At 39.8% G+C, this 20,384-nt stretch overlaps 2 protein-coding genes across 2 annotated transcripts; one reads left to right on the forward strand and one right to left on the reverse strand.

The window, feature by feature from the left end:
• Positions 1–13,537: 13,537 nt before the first annotated feature.
• On the reverse strand, positions 13,538–15,529 carry LOC121968257. Its single transcript, XM_042518708.1, has 2 exons — positions 15,300–15,529; positions 13,538–15,211 (listed from the first exon to the last, which is right to left on the reverse strand). The coding sequence occupies exons 1-2, from the start codon at positions 15,436–15,438 to the stop codon at positions 13,662–13,664; spliced, it is 1,689 nt and encodes a 562-aa protein (XP_042374642.1). The 5' UTR covers positions 15,439–15,529; the 3' UTR covers positions 13,538–13,661.
• Positions 15,530–15,841: 312 nt separating this feature from the next.
• On the forward strand, positions 15,842–17,448 carry LOC121968258 (putative nuclease HARBI1). Its single transcript, XM_042518709.1, has one exon. It carries the CDS (start codon positions 15,886–15,888, stop codon positions 17,185–17,187), a length of 1,302 nt encoding a protein of 433 aa, XP_042374643.1. The 5' UTR covers positions 15,842–15,885; the 3' UTR covers positions 17,188–17,448.
• The last annotated feature ends 2,936 nt before the right edge of the window (positions 17,449–20,384 follow it).

Below are 20,384 nucleotides of genomic sequence, written 5' to 3' on the forward strand. Positions count from 1 at the left end.
AGTTGGTCCTTGGCAATCCCACATTGTAAGGTGACTACCGCCTTGGCATCGGCTTGCCCTTTACGAGTTTGTTCGGTAGACCACCTTGATGAATCGAGCTCCTTACCTTCTTCGTCCTTCGGTGGTGTGAATCCTTCCTTGACCGAGAACCACATGGAGGTATCAGTCTTGAGGTAATACTCCATGCGGCTCTTCCAATACTGGAAATCTGCTCCATCGAAGAAGGGTGGTCTGTTGGTGCTGAATCCTTCCTTCATGGTCATCTTCTTGCTCCTTAGGATGTTAGTCCAGATGAAGAGCACCAGACACTGATACCACTTGTTGGGATCCTTTGGATGGCTAGAGAGGGGGGAGTGAATAGCCTCCACCAAAATCTTAATCTTTTCACAAAAATTCTAAGCGAGTTTGTTAGCGCAGCGGAAAATAAGCAAACAAAAAGAAATTATACGAGAAAAGAACCAAGCACCACTAACACAAGATATACGAGGTTCGGGGATAACTTGCCCCTACTCCTCGGCGTGTCCGTAAGGTGGACGAGCCCTTGATCTTCGGTAGATCACACCCCGGATGACTCCGGCTAATGAAGCTCTCCTTCTCGGTGGAGAAACCTCTCCACAAAGTCTTCGAACAGATTTAAAATGAAGCACACAAGACTTACAGATCACAGTGGCTCAAAGAAAATCGAAGTAAGCTCACAGCCACGAAGATGATGAAGACAGAGTCCAAGAACACAGCAAGCTCTCAACCGAAACACACAACTTTTTACTTGCTTCTCGTTCACTTTTTCTTTTCAGCATACACTGCTTCTTATGTCTCTGCATTCGATCAGCCTGCACCGGATCGCTGCCAACCTGCACCGAATCCCTGCTGCAAGCTACGGCGTCGCCAATCACTTCTCTTCCTCTTCTGATTCTCTGAGCTCACACCAATAGAACCACGGTCTTCACTGGTGCCTCTGAGCTCGAACCAATCACCAGGAGTTAAGCCAATCGTCGCCTGATCACTGCCAGAAACACAGCCAATCGCAACCTGTAGCCGTTGCTGCTTCAAATGCATTTGACGCAGAGAAAGCAGTGGAAAGATCCTTTGTCTCATTCCTTTGATGAGGCTTAATTTGAAACTAAGCCGTATGGTACCGCAACTTGTATTCAAAGACTCACAGAAGGTTAAGCAGAGATGGGCAAAAAAGTGGGAATCGGAAAATATCGGAGAAAGCGCATGTACAATGAACTTAGCGTGGATCGGTCGGCCAGACCGATCACAGACCCTGACCGATCGGACAACGGCTGATCGGTCGAGCTGTCGATCGATCGTGGCGGACCGATCGATTAGATGGATCGGTCCATAGACCGATCCAACCCTTCTTGCGACATTTTCTCCCGATCGGTCTACGATCGATCCAGTGACACAGCGAGGCCCTGATCGGTCTGAGACCGATCAGATTACTCAATGTGCTCGAGTGTTTCTCGATCGGTCACCGGATCGAGAAAATTAACCTCACTAGATCGGTGCATGGACCGATCGGTCATCAAAGTATCACTAGATCGGTGCATTGACCGATCCAACGCTATGTGATACTAGGATTGGTCGAGAACGAGCTCACGAACCCTCTCGACCTAATCCGGTCCGAGCGAGCTCCGAGCCCTCTCGACCTAGTCAGAACGAGAGCCCGAGCCTCTCGGGCCGGTCCAGAACGAGCTCACCGAGCCCTCTCGGCCTGAGTCGGGAACGAGCATGAGCCCTCTCCGACTGTCGTCCGGAGAACGAGCTACGAGCCCTCTCTGACGGGAGAACGAGCTACCGAGCCCTCTCCGACCTAGTCCGGAGAACGAGCTACCGAGCCCTCTCCGACCTGGTCCGGAGAACGAGCTACCGAGCCCTCTCCGACCTAGTCCGGAGAACGAGCTACCGAGCCCTCTCCGACTTCGCGTGCCAAGTTTCCAACTTGGACTTTTTCCTTCCACATGATCAACCTTAATCAATAATCAATCCGAGTTCAATTAACATCTGATACAAACTTAAATCAGTGTCAACATCAAAACAACAGCCAGGTCAGACTGTATCAACAATAGTAAGGTAAACTAATGTTAGCAGCATTAAGAATTCACTGGTCTGATTAACCGCATGTGGTCGACTGAAAACCAGTTGGTCACATATACTTGAAGTTTACTTCTTTAAGACTTCTCATTACCTAGGGTTACCTCCCCCTAGGGTTGCCTAACTTTACTCACTAGGACTTCCATTGTCTAACTTCACTCACCAGGGTCTGGCTTCAATCATTAGGACTCCCACCACCTAGCTTCAATTACTAGGGCCTAACTTTACTCACTAGGACTTCCACCACCTAGCTTCACTCACTAGGTCATGACTTCACTCACCAGGATTTTCATTACCTGGCTTCACTCATTAGGGTTTGACTTCACTCACCAAGATTTCAACCACCTACCTTCACTCACTATGACCCGACTTTTGACCTGTCTAACCTTCGGTTAGGACTTATCCTTGCTAGTCATCTAGTCCTAACTAGACATCTCTCTTCCAAACATCTAGTCCTGTTTGAATTAACCCTTAGTCAAACTAACTATACTTGGGTACATTGTCAAATATTTAAACCCATAAAGGTCGATTACATCAACAAGAAAAAGGAAGGGTAAGGATGGGGAAGGAGATGGATAAAGAGATTTTTTGAGCTAAAGCTCCTCTCTAGTAGGGAAACCCAATCCAACATCTCAAGGGTAGCCTTCTTCACTGTTAGAGTATATACTAAAAGCCTATCTTTTGTATAAATATTTATTTAGAAATAAAAAACCACAGTGGTCAATATCTACATTTATTTGTTAAATGTAATTTGTTCAATTAATTTATATAGTAGACAACATGGTGTGTGATGTCACACACAGAAGATCATGTTGTCGGTTCTTTATAAATTATAAACAGTTGCTCGCGACTAAGATGGAAAGGAACAAACTGTTGAAGTAGTCGTAGTGTAATTAAGTATTAGTTTATCTTAACTAATAAATGACACTGATACACTCCAAGTGTATTAAGTAGGACCATTTTATGTAAGTTCTTTTTGTACTGACTTTATAAAAGAACTACACCTTCGTTGTTATGGAAGTGTGTGCTCTTAATCCTAATATAATAACAAACACATATATTTAGTATTTATTTCTTTGACTTATCAATGGGTGAGATTTAACTCGATAAGTCAATAAGCCTGATAAGTTGGGAAATGATATTACTTATAGTGTGTGTTGTTGATTATAGAAGGAATCTGTGTCCTAGTTATCTAGGTTGAGAATGTCCCCAAGATGAGCTCAGAAGGATTGTCATGTTAAACCCTGCAGGTGGACTTAGTCCGACATGACAATGAAGTTGAGTGGTACTACTCTTGGAGCTAGATATTAATTAAGTGAGTTGTCAGTAACTTACTTAATTAGTGGGCATTCGTTATCTTAAACACATGGAGACTAACACACTCATGATAAGAAGGAGCCCATAATGTAATTTGGGATTGGTGCGGTAGTACGATAATAACTCTATTGTGGAATGAGTTATTATCGATGAACTTGAGTTGTGTGTTCGGGGCGAACACGGGATACTCAAGCTCATCGAAAGGCCAAAACCAATTTCTCCTCTAGGTCCCTGTCGTAGCCTCATTAAACCCTCATGTTCATCCAAAGAAAGGTCCATCTTGGTGTCCAAGAAGGGGGCTGGTCCATTGCTTGGTGACCAAGCAATGGCCGGCCACATCTCCTCTCAAGAGGGTCGACCCTATGCTTGGTGTCCAAGCATAGGAAGGGCCGTCCACAATATTTCAAATAAGAGGGGGTGTTTTGAATTTTTAAAATCTTCTCTTTGTAGAAAACTACAAGTTTTAAAAGAGAGATTTAAAATTTAAAATTTAAAATTTAAAACTTTCCTTATTTGAATTAGGCCACATGTTTTAAATGAAAGTTTAAAAGTTTTAAAACTTTCATTTTTTAACCATCCTCATGGTTTAGAAAAAAAAGGAAGAGAAGTTTTAAAATTTAAATTTTCTATCACCATGTTAAAAAAAGAAATTTTATAAGAGAAGTTTTAAATTTTAAACATGGTTTTAATTTTTAAAACTTTCCTTTTTTAACTCCTACTTTAGGAAATTGAAAAAGAGCTTGTAAAATTTTATAATAGGATTTCTTCTTGTAAAATTTTATATAAAAAAATATATTTCCTTCCTTATAGGGGCCGGCCACCCTTGCTTGGTGCCCAAGCAAGGGGTCGACCAATAGGATTAAATCATCATCCAATCAAATTAAAACTAATCTATGATTGGTGATTGATTCAAACAAGAGGAAAGAAAGGGAAAAATAAAAAGGAAAAAGGAAAAACATGAGGAAGATTTTAATTTTTGTAAAAAAAATTTCGCTATTTGCCTTGGACAAGTATTATAAAAGAAGGGGAGAAGAGGCTTCATGGGTTAATGAATTATTTTTCTTTCTTTTCTCTAGTCTCCTCTTTAGGGTCGGCCCCTAGCTCTTTATCATGCTAGGGCCGACCACATATTGCTTGTGGTTCCTTTAAGTGGCCGGATACAAGAAGGAGGAGAAGGAGAAGAAGAAGAAGGCATCTAATTCTAGTCTCTTGCTTGTGCTCTCTCATGATGGCCGGATCTCTCCCCTTCCCTTTCCCTTGCTCTCTTTGTTCCTAAATTGGTGGTGGTGGTCGGATTTTAGAGAAGGAAGAAGAAAGCTCTTTGGGTGGTGTTCATCTTGGAGGATCGTCGCCCACACGATGTCCAAGGCGAGACGAGGAATACGGCAGAAGATCTCGAGGTCATTAGCATACAAAGAGAAGGTATAATTAGCAATTGTTTTCCGCATCATGCTAGTTATTTCTTTTTGTAGGAATTCCAAACACAAGAGACATTAGATCTAGTTTTTCGAATTTATTTTTTGAGTTTTTTGTTTTCTTTATTTTTCAAATTTGTGATTCGATTGTTCTTTTTGGTTAACCTAGAGTTATTTAAGGAAATTAAATATTAGTTTTCCTTAAAAGGCTTTGTCTAAGCGGTGGTGGTTGATCCCATATCCAAGAAGGTCATGTGCCTCGCCATGCAGTCCTAGAAGCCAATTTTGGAAATTAATATTTAATGGAATTAATAACATAGGTGGATTTGAATCAATAGTGTTAAGTTCCGCTTGCGATTCAAATCTAAACCATTAAGAACAGATAAGTTAAATTTGGAATCAATGATGTTAAGTTCCGTCTGCGATTCCTAATTTAACTTCTAAAGAACACAATAGGTTATTTAAGGAAAGGTTCGACACTTGTACAAAATTTTTGTACAGTGGAACCGGTACGTTTTCCTAGGACTAACCAACATTCTTCACATGAGTCAATGCTACTAGTTTGTGGCCTTAATGTTGTATGTAAAAGAGATAAAAGAAAATTATCAGAATTGACCGGATCAAATCACCAAATCAAATCAAATTAGTATTTGGATTATTCTAATACTTATGTTATAGTTATTAGAATAATTCTTAGAATTATTCTTAGAATAATTCTATTATTTATTAATTGATTAATTGACCAAGTACTTTTTGAACATTATATATTGTATTGTCCTTAGGGCAAATATCAATGAACAATATATTTTATTTCTCTCATATTATTTCTTGCTCTCTCCCTATTCTTCTTCTTACATGGTATCAGAGTCATCTCTTTTTATCTTCCCTCAACTTCTTGAGGCGGAGATCCAATAAATGACGAACCTTTTTTTTTAAAAAAAAATCCCCTCAAGCCTCTTCTTCTTTCCTACGTATTTTATTTTTTCTTGTTTTTTCTCTGTTTTCTTCTGCCGTCAACCCCTTTGTTTCTCTTTCCTCTTCCTTAATCTCTATATTTCTCTTCCAAAAAAAAAGTTTCCTTAACGATTTTGTCTCTATGTTTTTTTTTCCATGGCCATCGACCACAAGGTAGAAGCTCTTTCTTGTGATGTCGTCCAACAGTTGCCGCTGGACAAGTTATTTTTACTTTAGATGTCAAATACTCAACGACATCAAAGAGGTTAAAAGTACAGTTCAGACCGATGTCAGATTTGTCACATCGTTGGTTATACTGGAAATATATGCCCTAAAAGACTTGATTGGTCTCGGGTAAAATATAAAATTTATCTCAGAATTGGACATTTTGATATTCAATGTCCTAGCCCATTTGACTCAAATTTCATTGGTGGTCCTACAGCCTCAAGACAACCATCTATTTCACAAGTATATCCTAAAGTCCTCTCATCTGTGCCTACTTGTAGTAAAACCCTAGAATTTTCATCTACTGATTGGTATATTGACACTGGAGTAACTCATCATGTCACATCAGATTATAATATCATTACAGACGTAATATCATATTATGGCTCAGATATGGTTCAAGTAGGTGATGGTTCAGGTTTGCAAATTACTAATCTTGGAAACACATATGTTCATTTATCTAATCAAACTTTTCACATGCGCAATGCCTTTCATGTTCCATCTATCACTAAAAATTTACTTTCTACACATCAGTTTTGTCTTGATAACAATGTCATTTTTGAATTTCACCATAATCATTATCTTATAAAGGATAGAGGAACAAATGCTATTGTATTTTATGGGAGAATAAAAAATGGCCTCTACTATCTTCAGAATTCTTCGATCAAAGCTTTTGTTGGTGAACACACAAATAAACTAGCTTGGCATGCTCGACTTGGTCATCCTTCCTTTCGTATTATTCATTTAATCATCAATAGATTTGGTTTACCTACTTCCATTACCTCCTCTCCATCTCATTCATGTAAGGCCTACATGGAATCTAAAAGTCATAAACTATCTTTCTCTTCATTAGATCATATTTCTAATTTGTTGGAGCAATCCCAATGATCCATGTGACCATGTGTTTTGGTGTTTGGGCAAAGAGTTTAAGTTAGGTTCACCCTTGTATTTGATATGTGTATTTGAGTTGTGCAGGTTTGCAGGATATACATATGACTCAGGTTGATGGCTTCGGGTCCGGTGAAGGATGGAGCATCCGAGGGACCGTGGACAAGGCAGCGAGGACAAGGGCCGAGGGAAGCGACTTCGAGGCATACGCGAAGGATGGCATTGGGGATGAGCCGCGAGCTTGAATGCATCTGAGGGACGAGAGCCAAAGGAAGTAGGCTTGAAGGCAAGAGGTCAAAGCTGCAAATGAAGTGTCAAATGAGTCATAAGGGTGAGGGTACGAGTGCATGAGAGATTGTACTCGGAGTAAAATCCTAGTTTTAGGGTTTTACTGTAGCAGTACTGTAGCGCTACTGTAGCAATACTGTAGCAGTCGACTGCATGTTTTAGCAGTCGACTGGTAGGCTGGGTTTTCAACTCGCGACCTATATAACCAAAGCTTGGGAGCTTGGTTAGAGTTGACGAAATAGAGGTGGTTAACCCCTATTAGTAGTCTACCGTGCCCTAGCTTATAAGAAGTTCTTGTGAGAGTTGTGGTGAGGTTTCTCCACCCTCAAGGAGCTACGTGAGCTAGCCGGAGGTCTTCCGGGGAGTAATCCACCGACGGATAGGGATCGTCCACCTTACGGACACGCCGTGGAGTAGGAGCTTTATCTCCGAACCACGTAAATGATCGTGTAGCTTGGTTTGCATTCTTTCCTTTAGTATTTAGCTTTCTACTTGCTTTGTTTGCATTTCCGCTTGCGCACTAACGTTGTAGAAAGAAGCGAGTATTTGGGGGCGCCGTCTATCCAACCCCCCTTCAAGCCGGCCGTCCGATCCCCAACATAATTTTCCACTTGAAATAATTCATTCTGATGTTTGGGGCGCTGCACCTATTTTGTCGAATCAAGGTTTTCAATATTATGTTACATTCATTGATCATTTTAGTAAATATACTTGGCTCTATCCTATGAGAAGGAAATCTGATTTATTTGATATATTCTATAATTTTTAAATTCAAGTTGAACGATATTTTAATCGTAAAATACTCTCTTTTCATTCTGATTGGGGAGACGAAAGACAAATATCAAGCTCTTCATCGTCATATTGTCTCTTGTGGAATTGTTCATCGAGTTTCTTGTCCTCACACTCCAGAACAAAATGGCTCTGTTGAGAGAAAACATAGATATATAGTTGAAACTGCATTAGCTCTTCTTCATCATGCATCAGTTCCACGTAAATTTTGGGATGAAGCTGTTAGCACTGCAATATATCTCATAAATCGACTTCCTACTCCATTGCTCAATCATAAGTGTCCTTTTGAAAAACTTTATAATCAAACCCCTGATTACACTTTCTTTCGAATTTTTGATTGTGCATGTTATCCATGGTTACGCCCCTATTCTAAACACAAACTTGACTCTCATTCACTACATTGTGTTTTTCTTGGTTATAACAATTTGTACCATGGTTATCATTGCTTACATATACTAATAGGATAAATTTATATTTCACGGCATGTTGCTTTTGATGAGTCTCTATTCCCTTTTTCAGTAGCTTCTTCGATCTCTCCTCCAGATACAAGTGACACCTTCTTGATGTCACCTAATATTGTCAAAAGTGATGGCATCCTAGGTCCTACTCCGGACCTCTCTAATACCTCCCCTATACCATCAGAATCACCTCAAGTTGTTGCTCCAATCTTGGAAGCCTCGCCGGTCGAAAATAATATGCTCTCTAGTTCCGGATCCTCGGATAATGCAAGTCTGTCATCTATATCACCATGTCAGTCTACTTCCTCGTCTCCATCAACAAGTGATTCAGATGATAATGCTCCTCGTAGCATGCTTCCCACTAGTGATATTTATGAGCGTTGCCCACCAAATGCAACTCGATATCCCCTTCCACGAGCTCTAGTGGTCTCTTCAAAATCTATTGAATCAACTTATTTTACACAAGCAAGCAAGGATCCAAACTGGCGTAGTGCAATGACTACAGAATTTGATGCACTTCTTCGAAATAAAACATAGAGTTTAGTTCCGTGCACTCCCTCAACGAATGTAATTGTGGGCTCTAAATGAGTATTCCTTCTTAAGCATCGAGCTGATGGTTCTCTTGAACGGCACAAAGCTCGACTTGTAGCTAAAGGATTTAGTCAACGACCAGGTATTGACTTTAATGAAACTTTTAGCCCAGTCATCAAAATTACATCTGTCAGACTATTATTATCAATAACTGTTAGTTCTAATTGGTCTGTACGATAATTGGACATTTCAAATGTGTTTCTCCATGGTCATCTTGAGGAAAATATATTTATGGAGCAACCACCTGGGTTCATTCATCCACAATTTCCATCTCATGTTTGCCAATTTAAGAAATCCTTATATGGTCTTCGACAAGCTCCTCGTGCATGGTTTCATCGACTATCTAATTGGTTACAAGATTAAGGATTTTCTGGATCAGAGACTGACTTGTCTCTATTTCACAAATATAATAATGGATCTATAATATTTTTCTTATTTATGTGGACAACATTCTGATAACCAATAATGATCACAAGGGTATCACAACTTTATTAAGTCTTCTCAAACAAGAATTTCCTACTCGAGATTTGGGTATTGCTCATTTTTTTTTCTTAGTATTGAGCTTATTCCACATGAGGATGACTATCTTCTCTCTCAGAGCAAATACATTATTGGACTTCTTCAAAGAGCCAAAATGGATGGAGCACGCTCGGTCTCTACACCAATTGTTATAAACAACTCTCTAACTTCATCCTCTCCTGCTCTATCTGATCCACAGATTTATCGAAGTATTGTTGGAGCTTTACAATATGTCACTATCACACGCCCTGATATTACTTTTGTGGTAAATCGTGTTTGTCAATTCATGCATGCTCCAACTGAACAAAATTGGGATAATGTAAAAAGAATACTTCGCTATCTCAAAGGTATTATTCTACATGGTCTTCCTTTATATCACCAATCGTCTCGAGATTTACATGCATATAGTGATGCGGATTGGGCAAGTTATCCTGAAGATAGACTCTCTACTAGTGGATATGCAATATTTCTTGGAAGAAATCTTATCTCATGGAATTCGAAAAAGTAATCTACAGTGTCTCGTTCAAGCACTAAGGCAGAATATAAAGCTATAGCAAATACAACGTCAAAAATTATTTGGCTTCAATCACTTTTCTCTGAACTTCATTTTGCATCAAATATTGCACCAAAAATTTGGTGCGACAATATTGGACAACATATCTTACAACAAATCCAGTCCTTCATGCTCATACAAAACATGTGGAAATTGATTTTCATTTTGTTCGTGAACGTGTGGTAACTCAGCAGTTATTTGTCTCTTATATTTCTGCTGAAGATCAAATCGCTGATATCTTTACTAAGCTATTATCTAAATAACGTTTCAACAAGTTAGCAAGCAAACTTAACGTCAAAGATCTCCCGTTAAGTTTATCGGGGGGTAAGAAAGATAAAAGAAAATTACCATAATTGACCGGATCAAATCACCAAATCAAATCAAATTAATATTTGGATTATTCTAATAATTCTATTATAGTTATTAGAATAATTCTCAGAATTATTCTTAGAATAATTCTGTTATTTATTAATTGGTCAATTGACCAAGTATTTTTTGAACATTATATATTATATTGTCCTTAGGGCAAATATTAATAAACAATAAATTTTATTTCTCTCATATTATTTCTTGCTCTCTCCCTATTCTTCTTCTTATAGTATGGTCATTGGTGCTAGAGTGACACTGACTGTGAGGGTTGTCGACCTCATCATCGGTAGCACCAACTAAGGAGGTTGAAGGACTGTCGAACAAGTCTATGCATGTGGATTGAATAGGCTTTTGAGGGCCAACTTTTGAAAGGGATAAAAGGAGTCACAAAGGAGAAGATAGGATTTGAGCCAGGGGACGAAGCGACGTAGGGGTGCTCTCACAATACATGATTTTTGACATAGTCATGGCCCCGTTATAGCAATTGAAGGGGGGTAGTAGGTGGGGGTGGCTCACTTAAAGGAGGAAGCTTAGCCCATAGTGGATCCACAAGGAAGGGAGACTTCTCTCATGAGGGAGGTGGGTCGCTCAAGTGGAGACGACAAGGGAATCCTCCCTCAAGTTCTTGGGATCCCACTTCCTCTTTTGGAATTGCTTAGCCAATACGAAGAACTACATCATTAGTTCCTTTGCCAAGAAATTGTATGAGTAAAAGTTTTAGGTGCAAAATTGATTTAAGGAAACTACCTATAGGGATGCACAAAGAAGTCTTCTCATGGCAAAGGCTAAAATAATACAAAAGGTTCTTGTCTAGAAGTTGGTTGGTTATTTTGAAAGACTCAACACACTTGTCTATACTCATCCGACTTTTTAATCCTACCTATGTTAGGGAAAGAATAGAACTCAAGTCAAGCAATAAAGTACAAGACTTTGACTCAATAATTTTTAGCTAATAGATGAGATGAAAGATATGGGAATAGAGAGGAATTTAAAAATACTGGAATAACATGACCATGTTGGCCAAGATGCGGAAAGAATTAGAAGCAAACTGGTTAAGGGATATAGAGAAATACATGATGACTTTTAGGAGGAATCAGTGGAGGAGAAAATGGAGGCCACTGAGAAATTGGTTAGAAATATGGGGTGGCCGGTCAACTTGGGATGGTGATTTCAATATTGGAAGGAAGGAAGATGTTGTTGCAAAAGGACATATTATTGGTTAAGGTAGTTTATGATACCCAACGGTGGAACCAAGGGCCCTCTATTGATGTTATAAGCCCATCTGGAGGTGTGATTTTGATAGGGCTAGATACTAAGGGCTAAACTGATTGAGGAAAAGGGGGCACTTATCCATGATGTCCTATGTGAAGGAAAATAGTGAGGCAAATGAACTTACAAGGACTATAGAAGGCGGGGGATCGCCAGGGTTGAAGGATCGGAGGGATCTCAGAAGAAGAATTGAAGAGTGAAGCACATGAGGAAGCATGCACGAAGCCTTCTCCTCATTAATGTCGGTAGTAAAAGTGACGCTTAATTAGGGTGGGTCAAAATCTCAAATTCCACGGAGCCGTCACCTTGGTGCCCTATATGCCCATCGGAAGGATAAGGAGAGGCCGCATAGATTAGATGGTTGGGGGGATGTTGCGTGCTAATGGAAGGTTTAGGCCTAACTTGCTTTTAATTTGGAGGGGCAAATCCTCCTTGAGATGCTTACGTCCTATCAAGCAATAAATACAAGGTCATCAACAAAGAGAGAGGAATTGTCACATTCTCATTAAGAATATCCCCAATGAAAACTTTTCTATGCGACTCAAGTGAGAGAGTTCCTTCTTATAATGGGTGGGAGGGAGCTCTTTCATTTCCGGCCATAAGTGGCTCCTGTTTAGGGAGCCACCACTCCTTGCCTTTCTTATTTTTGTTTTTTATTTTTTCTAATTTTGTTTTTTTAAATAAAAATATTAAAATATTAAAAAATAATAATTTGTGAGAAAATGTGAGACCTATAGAAAAATTAGTGAGAGGTTTTTTTTGTATTGAAGGAGTATGTGAGAATTTTTATTTTTAACGTGGTATTAATGTGGTATTAATATGATTTGAAGGAAGTTTTTAGAGAACTCCCATAATTTATGAATGCCTTAATAATCATCGTCAGCCATGGCATGATGTCTTGGGCACCATGATGACGTAGCAATGGGGGCAAAATTCGACTTAAATTTGCGCCCCTAGATGAGCCCCTCCCTCCTTTGGCTCATTAGGATTGGTACAAGGAGATGCCCTCATCAGCAACATAGTAGATGCTTCGCGTCAACGAGCTCGATGACTTGTGTTGCCTCACCATGTCTGCCAACCATGTTCAACCTCCCAAGCATTCCCTTCCTTCAGAACGCTCAACCTCTTCCTGAACACCTATCTCTATGCGGGAAGAGCAACATCCTTTGCTTCAGGCCTCGCTAGTTATCAAGGGACCGACCCTTGATGAGATTTACTAGCATTCTGTATGCTACGATTTGAAAGATTCGCCCACGATATGAAAATCCCTGGCAAAATCAATAGCTGGACAGTATAGCCTGGATAGATGGACCATAGTTTGGAAAGGCTACCGCAAGTCGTCGACGGCGCAACAAGCCATATGACTGACTCCATTTCTAGACATGCCCCTTCGACCGACATCCGTATTTCGGGATCTAGCAGTTGGTATGGTGCTAGCTAGGGCCAATCATATCAAGAGGTAAGGAATACTAATTCTTCCTCCGGCTTCTCCTTCTTATTCCAATCCCCATCATTGAAGGCCTTATCGGACATCCCTAGCGCACTCTAGTGCGTGTTAACCTATACAGATCATCGACGTTATCACAGAAAATTTTATACGGAGGCAAATTTTGAACGCATCGCTGTTAATTGTGTTCAGAAGGCGAAAGCTACAGTTGACCTAATATATTCAAGTGGCGGGCTTTCAAACTCGTGGAATTATTGTAGTGTCAACTAGTAGTTGACTAACTGAAACTTTCCATGGTTCTCAATCATTTACACCTACTCCCAGAATTCATTCCTCTATTTGAACAAGTCATAATTACTGTTTGCTTTGTCTTATTAATTTCATCCATTTGGCTTGGCTTCTACAGGTTGGTAGTTTACGTGGCATTAATAATAACTAATTAATTAATTAATTACATATCCTACTGAAAACAATAATCATCTCTACTTTTCATCCATCGCCCAGTTGGTCTTCTCCTTGGGCCCCGTCGGCCCTTCTTCCCCCAGCACCTCATCCGGCAGACTCCGGATGATGCTCTCGAGACTCTTCTTGAGCCTCCCCGGCAGCAGCCTCTCTGCTCTCTTCAGCTCCTTCGAAATGTCGTAGCTAATCTTCGGCCCCCACTCCCTCATGTAGTTCACCCACGGCGGCGCCTCCACTCCCAAGTACTCCGCCCCCACCACCTCCCAGCTCTCCCCGCTATCCACGCTGCTCCCCTTGTCGGTGTCATTCCTGATGCCGATCCCCAGCTTGGCGTTCCCCTGCAGCACTAGCCCCGGCCTGGCGTACATCGCGTGCCCGTGCAGCGACGCGTACCCAACCGGTTTGTTCGTCGCACCGTCCCATTCCACCTGCGACGCCTCCTCCCAGCTCCCCGCGCTGTGCTCGCTGAAGTACACCCGCCGCAGCTCGCCGGTGAAATTGCTGATCCGCAGAGTCATGTGCTCCCAGTCACCCACGTGCCCCCCGATCTTCCCCAACTTGATGTTGATGAAGCTCACCTTCGCCCTTGCCGGCCCGTTGAAGGGGTAGAATATCCATATGGCCATGTCGGTGAAGGTCGCGCCCAGCATGGGCTTCACATGGAGGTAGACTTTGGTGCTGGAGATGTCCCCCTTCTTCACCTTATTCTTTCGGTCATCTTCGGCCGGCAGGTCGATCCAGTAAGCTCCGTCGTTGGATTCTCCCTGTGGGAGATTCGATCCGTCAGGCTCGATCGGAGTTGAAGGATTGCTCTGGTTTTCTCTCTGGTACAATAGAGCTCCGTTACCGAAGAACCAATTCACCGAGGAAGGCAAGTACTCCTCGTCGGAGTGAAAGTAAATCTTCGGCGCGTAAGCTTGCATGAGAGCTTCCACTTGGTTAAGATTCGGCATAGCGTTGGTGAAATTGGACGCCGAGTTCTTCAAACAAGCTAACTTTGTGACCATTCCATTATTTGCTTGAGCGAGAAAGGACCCCACCGGCACGCCGGCGGCGGCGATGCCTCTCACGGCCGGCCGTGAAGCGTTGACGTTGAACCCGTCGGTGCTCCAAATATACTCATCGTTCTCCACTTCTTCGGTCAGGTCGCTCCTCACGCAGCGGACTTCATCGAGAGGTGGTTTCTCCGGCGAGCCGGTGACGACTAGCCCGACTGCTCGGTATCCATCCGGCGGCGTCGGGAGCCAGAAGTAGCCGTGGCCATCTTGCTTGAGGTTGTTGAACGACTCGCTGCTCCATAGGAGGGTGTAGTCGGAAGGCTTTGCGAGAGCCACATCGCCGCCAGAGCCGATAGCCCTTCCGACGAGAAGCCAGCCGAAGAGAGGGCGGTTGTTAGACTGGGCATAGTAGCCGAGGGGCGAGAAGCCGGCGGGGAGTGAGGAAGGCCTGAAGAAGGTGGCGCCGAGATCGTCGGGGCCGCCGCCGTGGGTCGCCCAAACGCTGCTGAAGTTGGAGACTTGGCGAACCTCGAGGCCGCCGAGGTCGATGCTCCCCTTGGCGAATTGTCCACCTGAAAACCACCTTCAAGCTAAGATTACAAACAGACCAAGCTGTATCACCACCTGCTTAATGACTGATCCGCACAGAGATTGATTCACCTGGTGGGAAAGATGGCAATGGCGATGGAAGATGAAAGGGATGCGATTCGATTGGGGAAAGTTTCCTGCTGGCCTTGGAAGCAGAGAGAGAGGGCGCTCCGCGGGTTGCTGTCAGACTCAAAGAGACACAGTTTCCCATGGTTAAAGCTGGGAGATAGACGTTATTGCAACCTTCAGAGCAACCACAGTGGGAGCTCTTTCCGAGCTCCCACTGTGACGTGGATGGGATGAAAAACCTCCCTCCCATAGTGGAGGGAGGTTTTTTTGATTAAAATGAAGAAGCGGCTCCGCCGCTGTGGAGCCGCTTCTTCATCTTTTTTTATTTTTTTTTATTTAATAATTAAAAACAAAAACAAAAAACTTGATAATTAAATCTGCTTCTCATTTAAGTGAGAACAGCCGTTGGGCAACGGCTAATTTTTAGTCGTTGTTCAACGGTCATAATTATTTTTTTTTTAATTTATTTTTTTTATAAATACATGATCGATTTTATATTTTTCATTCATCTCCTTGTTATCTTTGCTTTCGATTTCTTTCCTCAATTCTCTATATTTTTCAACCACAAAAATATCTTGATTTATTTCCAATGACTCACAATCCAGATCGATCTATGCTTCAGGAATTCTGGAGAAATGAATTGGCGGAAGATGCGGAGGATATAGATGAACGAAGAATGCTCCAACTATATGAGCAGCGACAAACGGTACATCAAAGAGCTCAAAGTTCTTCCAGTAGAACACAGAGGAGAAGGTATTTGAATCGGGATCGTGAAGTTGGGCATGCTCGTCTTTTCAATGATTACTTTTCTGATGATCCGGTATATCCTGATGAAATATTTCGACGTCGATTTCGAATGAAAAAAGAGTTATTCCTTCGTATAGTTGATGCCGTGAAAAATCATTCCGAATATTTTCAATGGAAGGTCGATGCAGCAGGGAAAAAAGGTTTGTCACCACTTCAGAAATGCACAGCGGCTATTCGTCAATTGGCGTATGGAGCCCCTGCTGATCATTATGATGAGTATCTACGGATTGCTGAAACAACTGTCATCCAATGTTTATTCAACTTTTGCCGATGTGTAATTGAAGTGTTTGGTGCCCAATATTTAAGAAGACCTAATGCTGCTGATATCCAACACTTGCTTGAAATGCATGAGCAGAGACATGGTTTCCCTGGCATGTTGGGCAGTCTTGATTGTATGCATTGGCAATGGAAAAATTGCCCCGTCGCTTGGAAAGGTCAGTTTACTCGAGGAGATCATGGCGTCCCAACAATTGTGCTCGAAGCCGTTGCATCTTCGGACTTGTGGATATGGCATGCCTTTTTTGGGATTGCAGGGTCACGCAATGATATCAATGTGCTTAATGAATCACCATTATTCAACGACGTCTTACAAGGGAATGCACCAGAGGTTAATTTCACGATTAATAATACACAATATACAAAAGGATACTATCTGACCGATGGGATCTATCCAGAATGGGCTACTTTCGTCAAGAGCTTTCCATGTCCCCAGGATCCTAAAAGAAAAATATTTAAGGAACGACAGGAGGCTGCGAGAAAAGATGTCGAGAGGGCATTTGGGGTGCTCCAATCACGATGGGCAATGATAAAAGGTCCAGGACGATTTTGGTACAAGGATAATTTGAAGGACATCATGTATACCTGTATTATTTTGCACAACATGATTATTGAGAATGAGGGAGATGCAGTAGTCAATTGGTCGGACGATGAAGGAGATTCTCAATCACAAATATTTCAAGGCTCCACTCAAGAATTCCAAGCATATATCCGTAGAAATTACGAGCTACGTGATAATCAGTTACATCATCAACTTCGAGCCGACTTAGTTGAGTATATCTGGGCACGCTATAATTGTAATCAGTGAAAAAATAATTTATTAATTGCGATATATGTATTGTGATATTTATGTAATTTTTTTAATTATGAAAGTTATTTTATGTTAGTAATTTATGAATTTAAATTTTATTAAATTTTAATTATATAAAATGTAAATATGAAAAAGAGATAATGAAATATATATAATGAAAAGTGTGGGACCCATGAAAAAGTTGTTGAGAGGTTTTTTGATAGTGGAAAGAGGTATGGGATTTTTAACTTTTGATGTGGCGCAAATGTGGCAACGAAGGAGCTCACAATGAGGTTTAACCACTGTGGATGCTCTCACAAGGCAGCTGAGGAATTTAAAGGCGTGGGGAAGAGGTTTGCGTTTCTTCATGATGTGGATATAATACTTGCTTTGGGGCATTGTTTCCTTGTGTTTTTGTCTTTGTGAAGGGAATTAGGAAAGGAAGATGTTAATAACGTGCAAGCAAAAACGGGGAACCACTGTGACTCATGTACTTATCTCTGCATATGCTTAAATGCTTTAAAATGTGGTTGTTTTGAACAATGTAGTCACACTATCATCATCTTTAAAATGAGATCTAACTAAATTGAAATTAAAATGGGTGAGAAAACAATTTATTGTTTTAGTCTTAAATGCTATGTTTTTCACGTGTGAGATTATTTTTCATTTAACATAAAAGTAAAGAGACAGTGCAAGTTAGTTGGTTTATGCTTGCTTGTGTTAAGGTGACTAGGATGATAATGGTATTAGCAATTTGTAAGGCTAATGCCCTACCTAACTTGGGATGCTTTAATTTAACTTTGTGATATCCTACAAATTGTTTCTAGTTAGATTTTGTCTACTGAATTTTTGAAAGTTGAGAATTAATGATTAAAAATGCTATTCTAAAAGATAGATAGACGGAAATGATGATTGAGTCCAAGGTTGAAGCTGATAATAAAATGATTGAGTCCTCTCAAGCCTTAAAATGAAGGAAGAGATGCTAGCTAGGAGACCAAAATCTTGAAGAAATCAAAATGGAAACTGGATGATCATGTAGTACTGACGGATGGCATCCTTGTTGGAAATTGTTTGGACTCCGAAACAATTCCGGTTTTAACAATTTTACAAATTTGATCCAATCGAATTACAGCAGAAGCGATTACATAATTTCATAAATGAACATATGAATATAAACTAATGATGAAATTAAATTTATGAAATAAATTAATATTTTGTAAAAACTAATCTCTCGTAGTTTTCTTCCCTTTTGTGAATCCGAGGTGCATAAAAACCACAATCTTCCACTACACAATTCTTCCCACCGACGACGGTGTGTGGACACTTCAAAATAAAAACACTTGAAATCAAATGTATCTTTTCTCTACGTTATTTTCAATACATGAAAACGTTGACTCACTCCACTTGATACTAGAACAGATATATATATATATATATATATATATATATATATATATATATATTACCTTTTAGAAATAACGGATAATATATTATCAATATATTATAATATTATTAATAATCCAAATTTATAAATATCTTATAATTATGATTAAGATCTATTTGGATATTACCATAATAATCCAAATTTATAAATATCTTATAATTATGATTAAGATCTATTTGGAAATTACCATAATAATCTAAATTTATAATTATCTCATAATTATGATTAGGGTCTATTTAGATATAACCATAATAATCCAAATTTATAATTATCTCATAATTATGATTTAGATTAGGATATTATTAATACCTATTTGGATATTACCATAATAATCTAAATTTATAATTATCTCATAATTATGATTTATCTACTAGCCTTTAAATATATGGAAATATGTTTTCATTTTCACATTTGATTTCTAAATTATATTTTTAGTCTATTTGGTCTTGTCCGAGAGTGAGTCGACGGATGCTAGGAAGGTGGCGTTCACGTTGACTGGATGTCGACTGAAGACATGGATCTCTGACAAGCTGAGCCTGCAACCACAAGTAGACCTGACCACGACCCTTAACCTTAACCGCCCAAGACGGTTATGGTTCACGGTTCAGAACCGTCGGTTCACGGTTCGGTTCACGGTTCGCCACGGTTCAAGATTAATATGTTAAAAAAAAATAAAAATTAAAAATTAAACATTAAAAATTAGAAATTAAAATTTATTGAAAAAAGGGCTTGCACTTATTTAAGTTGCTTACGTATCCCTTTAGAGGAATCAAAGCCCACGTAGTTCTTTTACATTTTTATCCTTTTACATTTTCATTCACTTCCATTTCCTGTTCTTGTCGTATTTGTTCCTTCAGTATCAAAATCTTCAACTTCGTCATCTGAAAGTTGCATTCCTTGGATTATTTTCTCCGCTCTGATCCAATCGTCCAGTAATGCTTGGGCTTCCAATGAGTCGGGAGACAAAGTTGATTGTCGTTCATCTAATATGTTGTCGCCGGCACTGAACGTCTGCTCCACAGCAACAGTTGACACTGGACAAGCTAAAATTTCTTTTACGATCACGGAGAGAACGGGAAAGCTTTGAGCCTTCTGTGGCACTTTAAGATATCGAAGTTTTCGCTATCTGCTTCATTAAAATTAAAAGAAGTCGTAAAATAATTCTCAAGTTCCTGTGTGGAACTTGAGGATCCTCGTGGACGTTTTGTTCGTTCTTTTAATAAGAGTTGTGCTTTTGTAAGTTTTAAATTACTACTAGTAGTTTGTTGAATTTCAAAAATATTTATTTATGTTCCATATTTTGCATAATATTGATTATAAATATCATATAAATAAATTCTAACATTATATATAATATTAACTGGATCAGGAGAAGAAGAATCTTTAATTGGAATTAAAGCGTCATAATATAAAGTTAACATTTCTTGTAAAACTTCTAATTTAAATCTAGGATCTAAAGCAAATGCAATTAAATAAATTTCAGGAATTAAATAAAAATATTTTTCCCATTTAGTTTTCATAGCTAAGATACAAGGAGATAAAGATTCATTATTAATATGTTCATTTAAACCTAATACTATATTAGAAAAACTTTCTAAAACTAATTGAGCAGTGGGATAATAAACACCGGAAAGTTGTTCGGTTGCATCATTAAATACTTTTAAAATTTCACAAATACTACTACAAATATTCCATTGTTGTGAAAATAAATATATATTAGTATTAGTGTTTTGTGCAAAAAATGAACATAATAATTCTTTATATTGAAATG

The sequence above is a fragment of the Zingiber officinale genome, chromosome 3B, assembly GCF_018446385.1.
Source record: "Zingiber officinale cultivar Zhangliang chromosome 3B, Zo_v1.1, whole genome shotgun sequence".
Lineage (NCBI taxonomy): Eukaryota > Viridiplantae > Streptophyta > Magnoliopsida > Zingiberales > Zingiberaceae > Zingiber > Zingiber officinale.

Excerpts from the sequence above, each read along its gene's own strand:
- LOC121968257 (XM_042518708.1), bottom strand. The coding sequence starts at position 15,438 with ATGGGAAACTGTGTCTCTTTGAGTCTGACAGCAACCCGCGGAGCGCCC. Across the intron at positions 15,212-15,299 it reads ATTGCCATCTTTCCCACCAG|GTGGACAATTCGCCAAGGGG; the intron begins GTGAATCAATCT and ends GGTGGTTTTCAG.
- LOC121968258 (XM_042518709.1), top strand. The coding sequence starts at position 15,886 with ATGACTCACAATCCAGATCGATCTATGCTTCAGGAATTCTGGAGAAAT.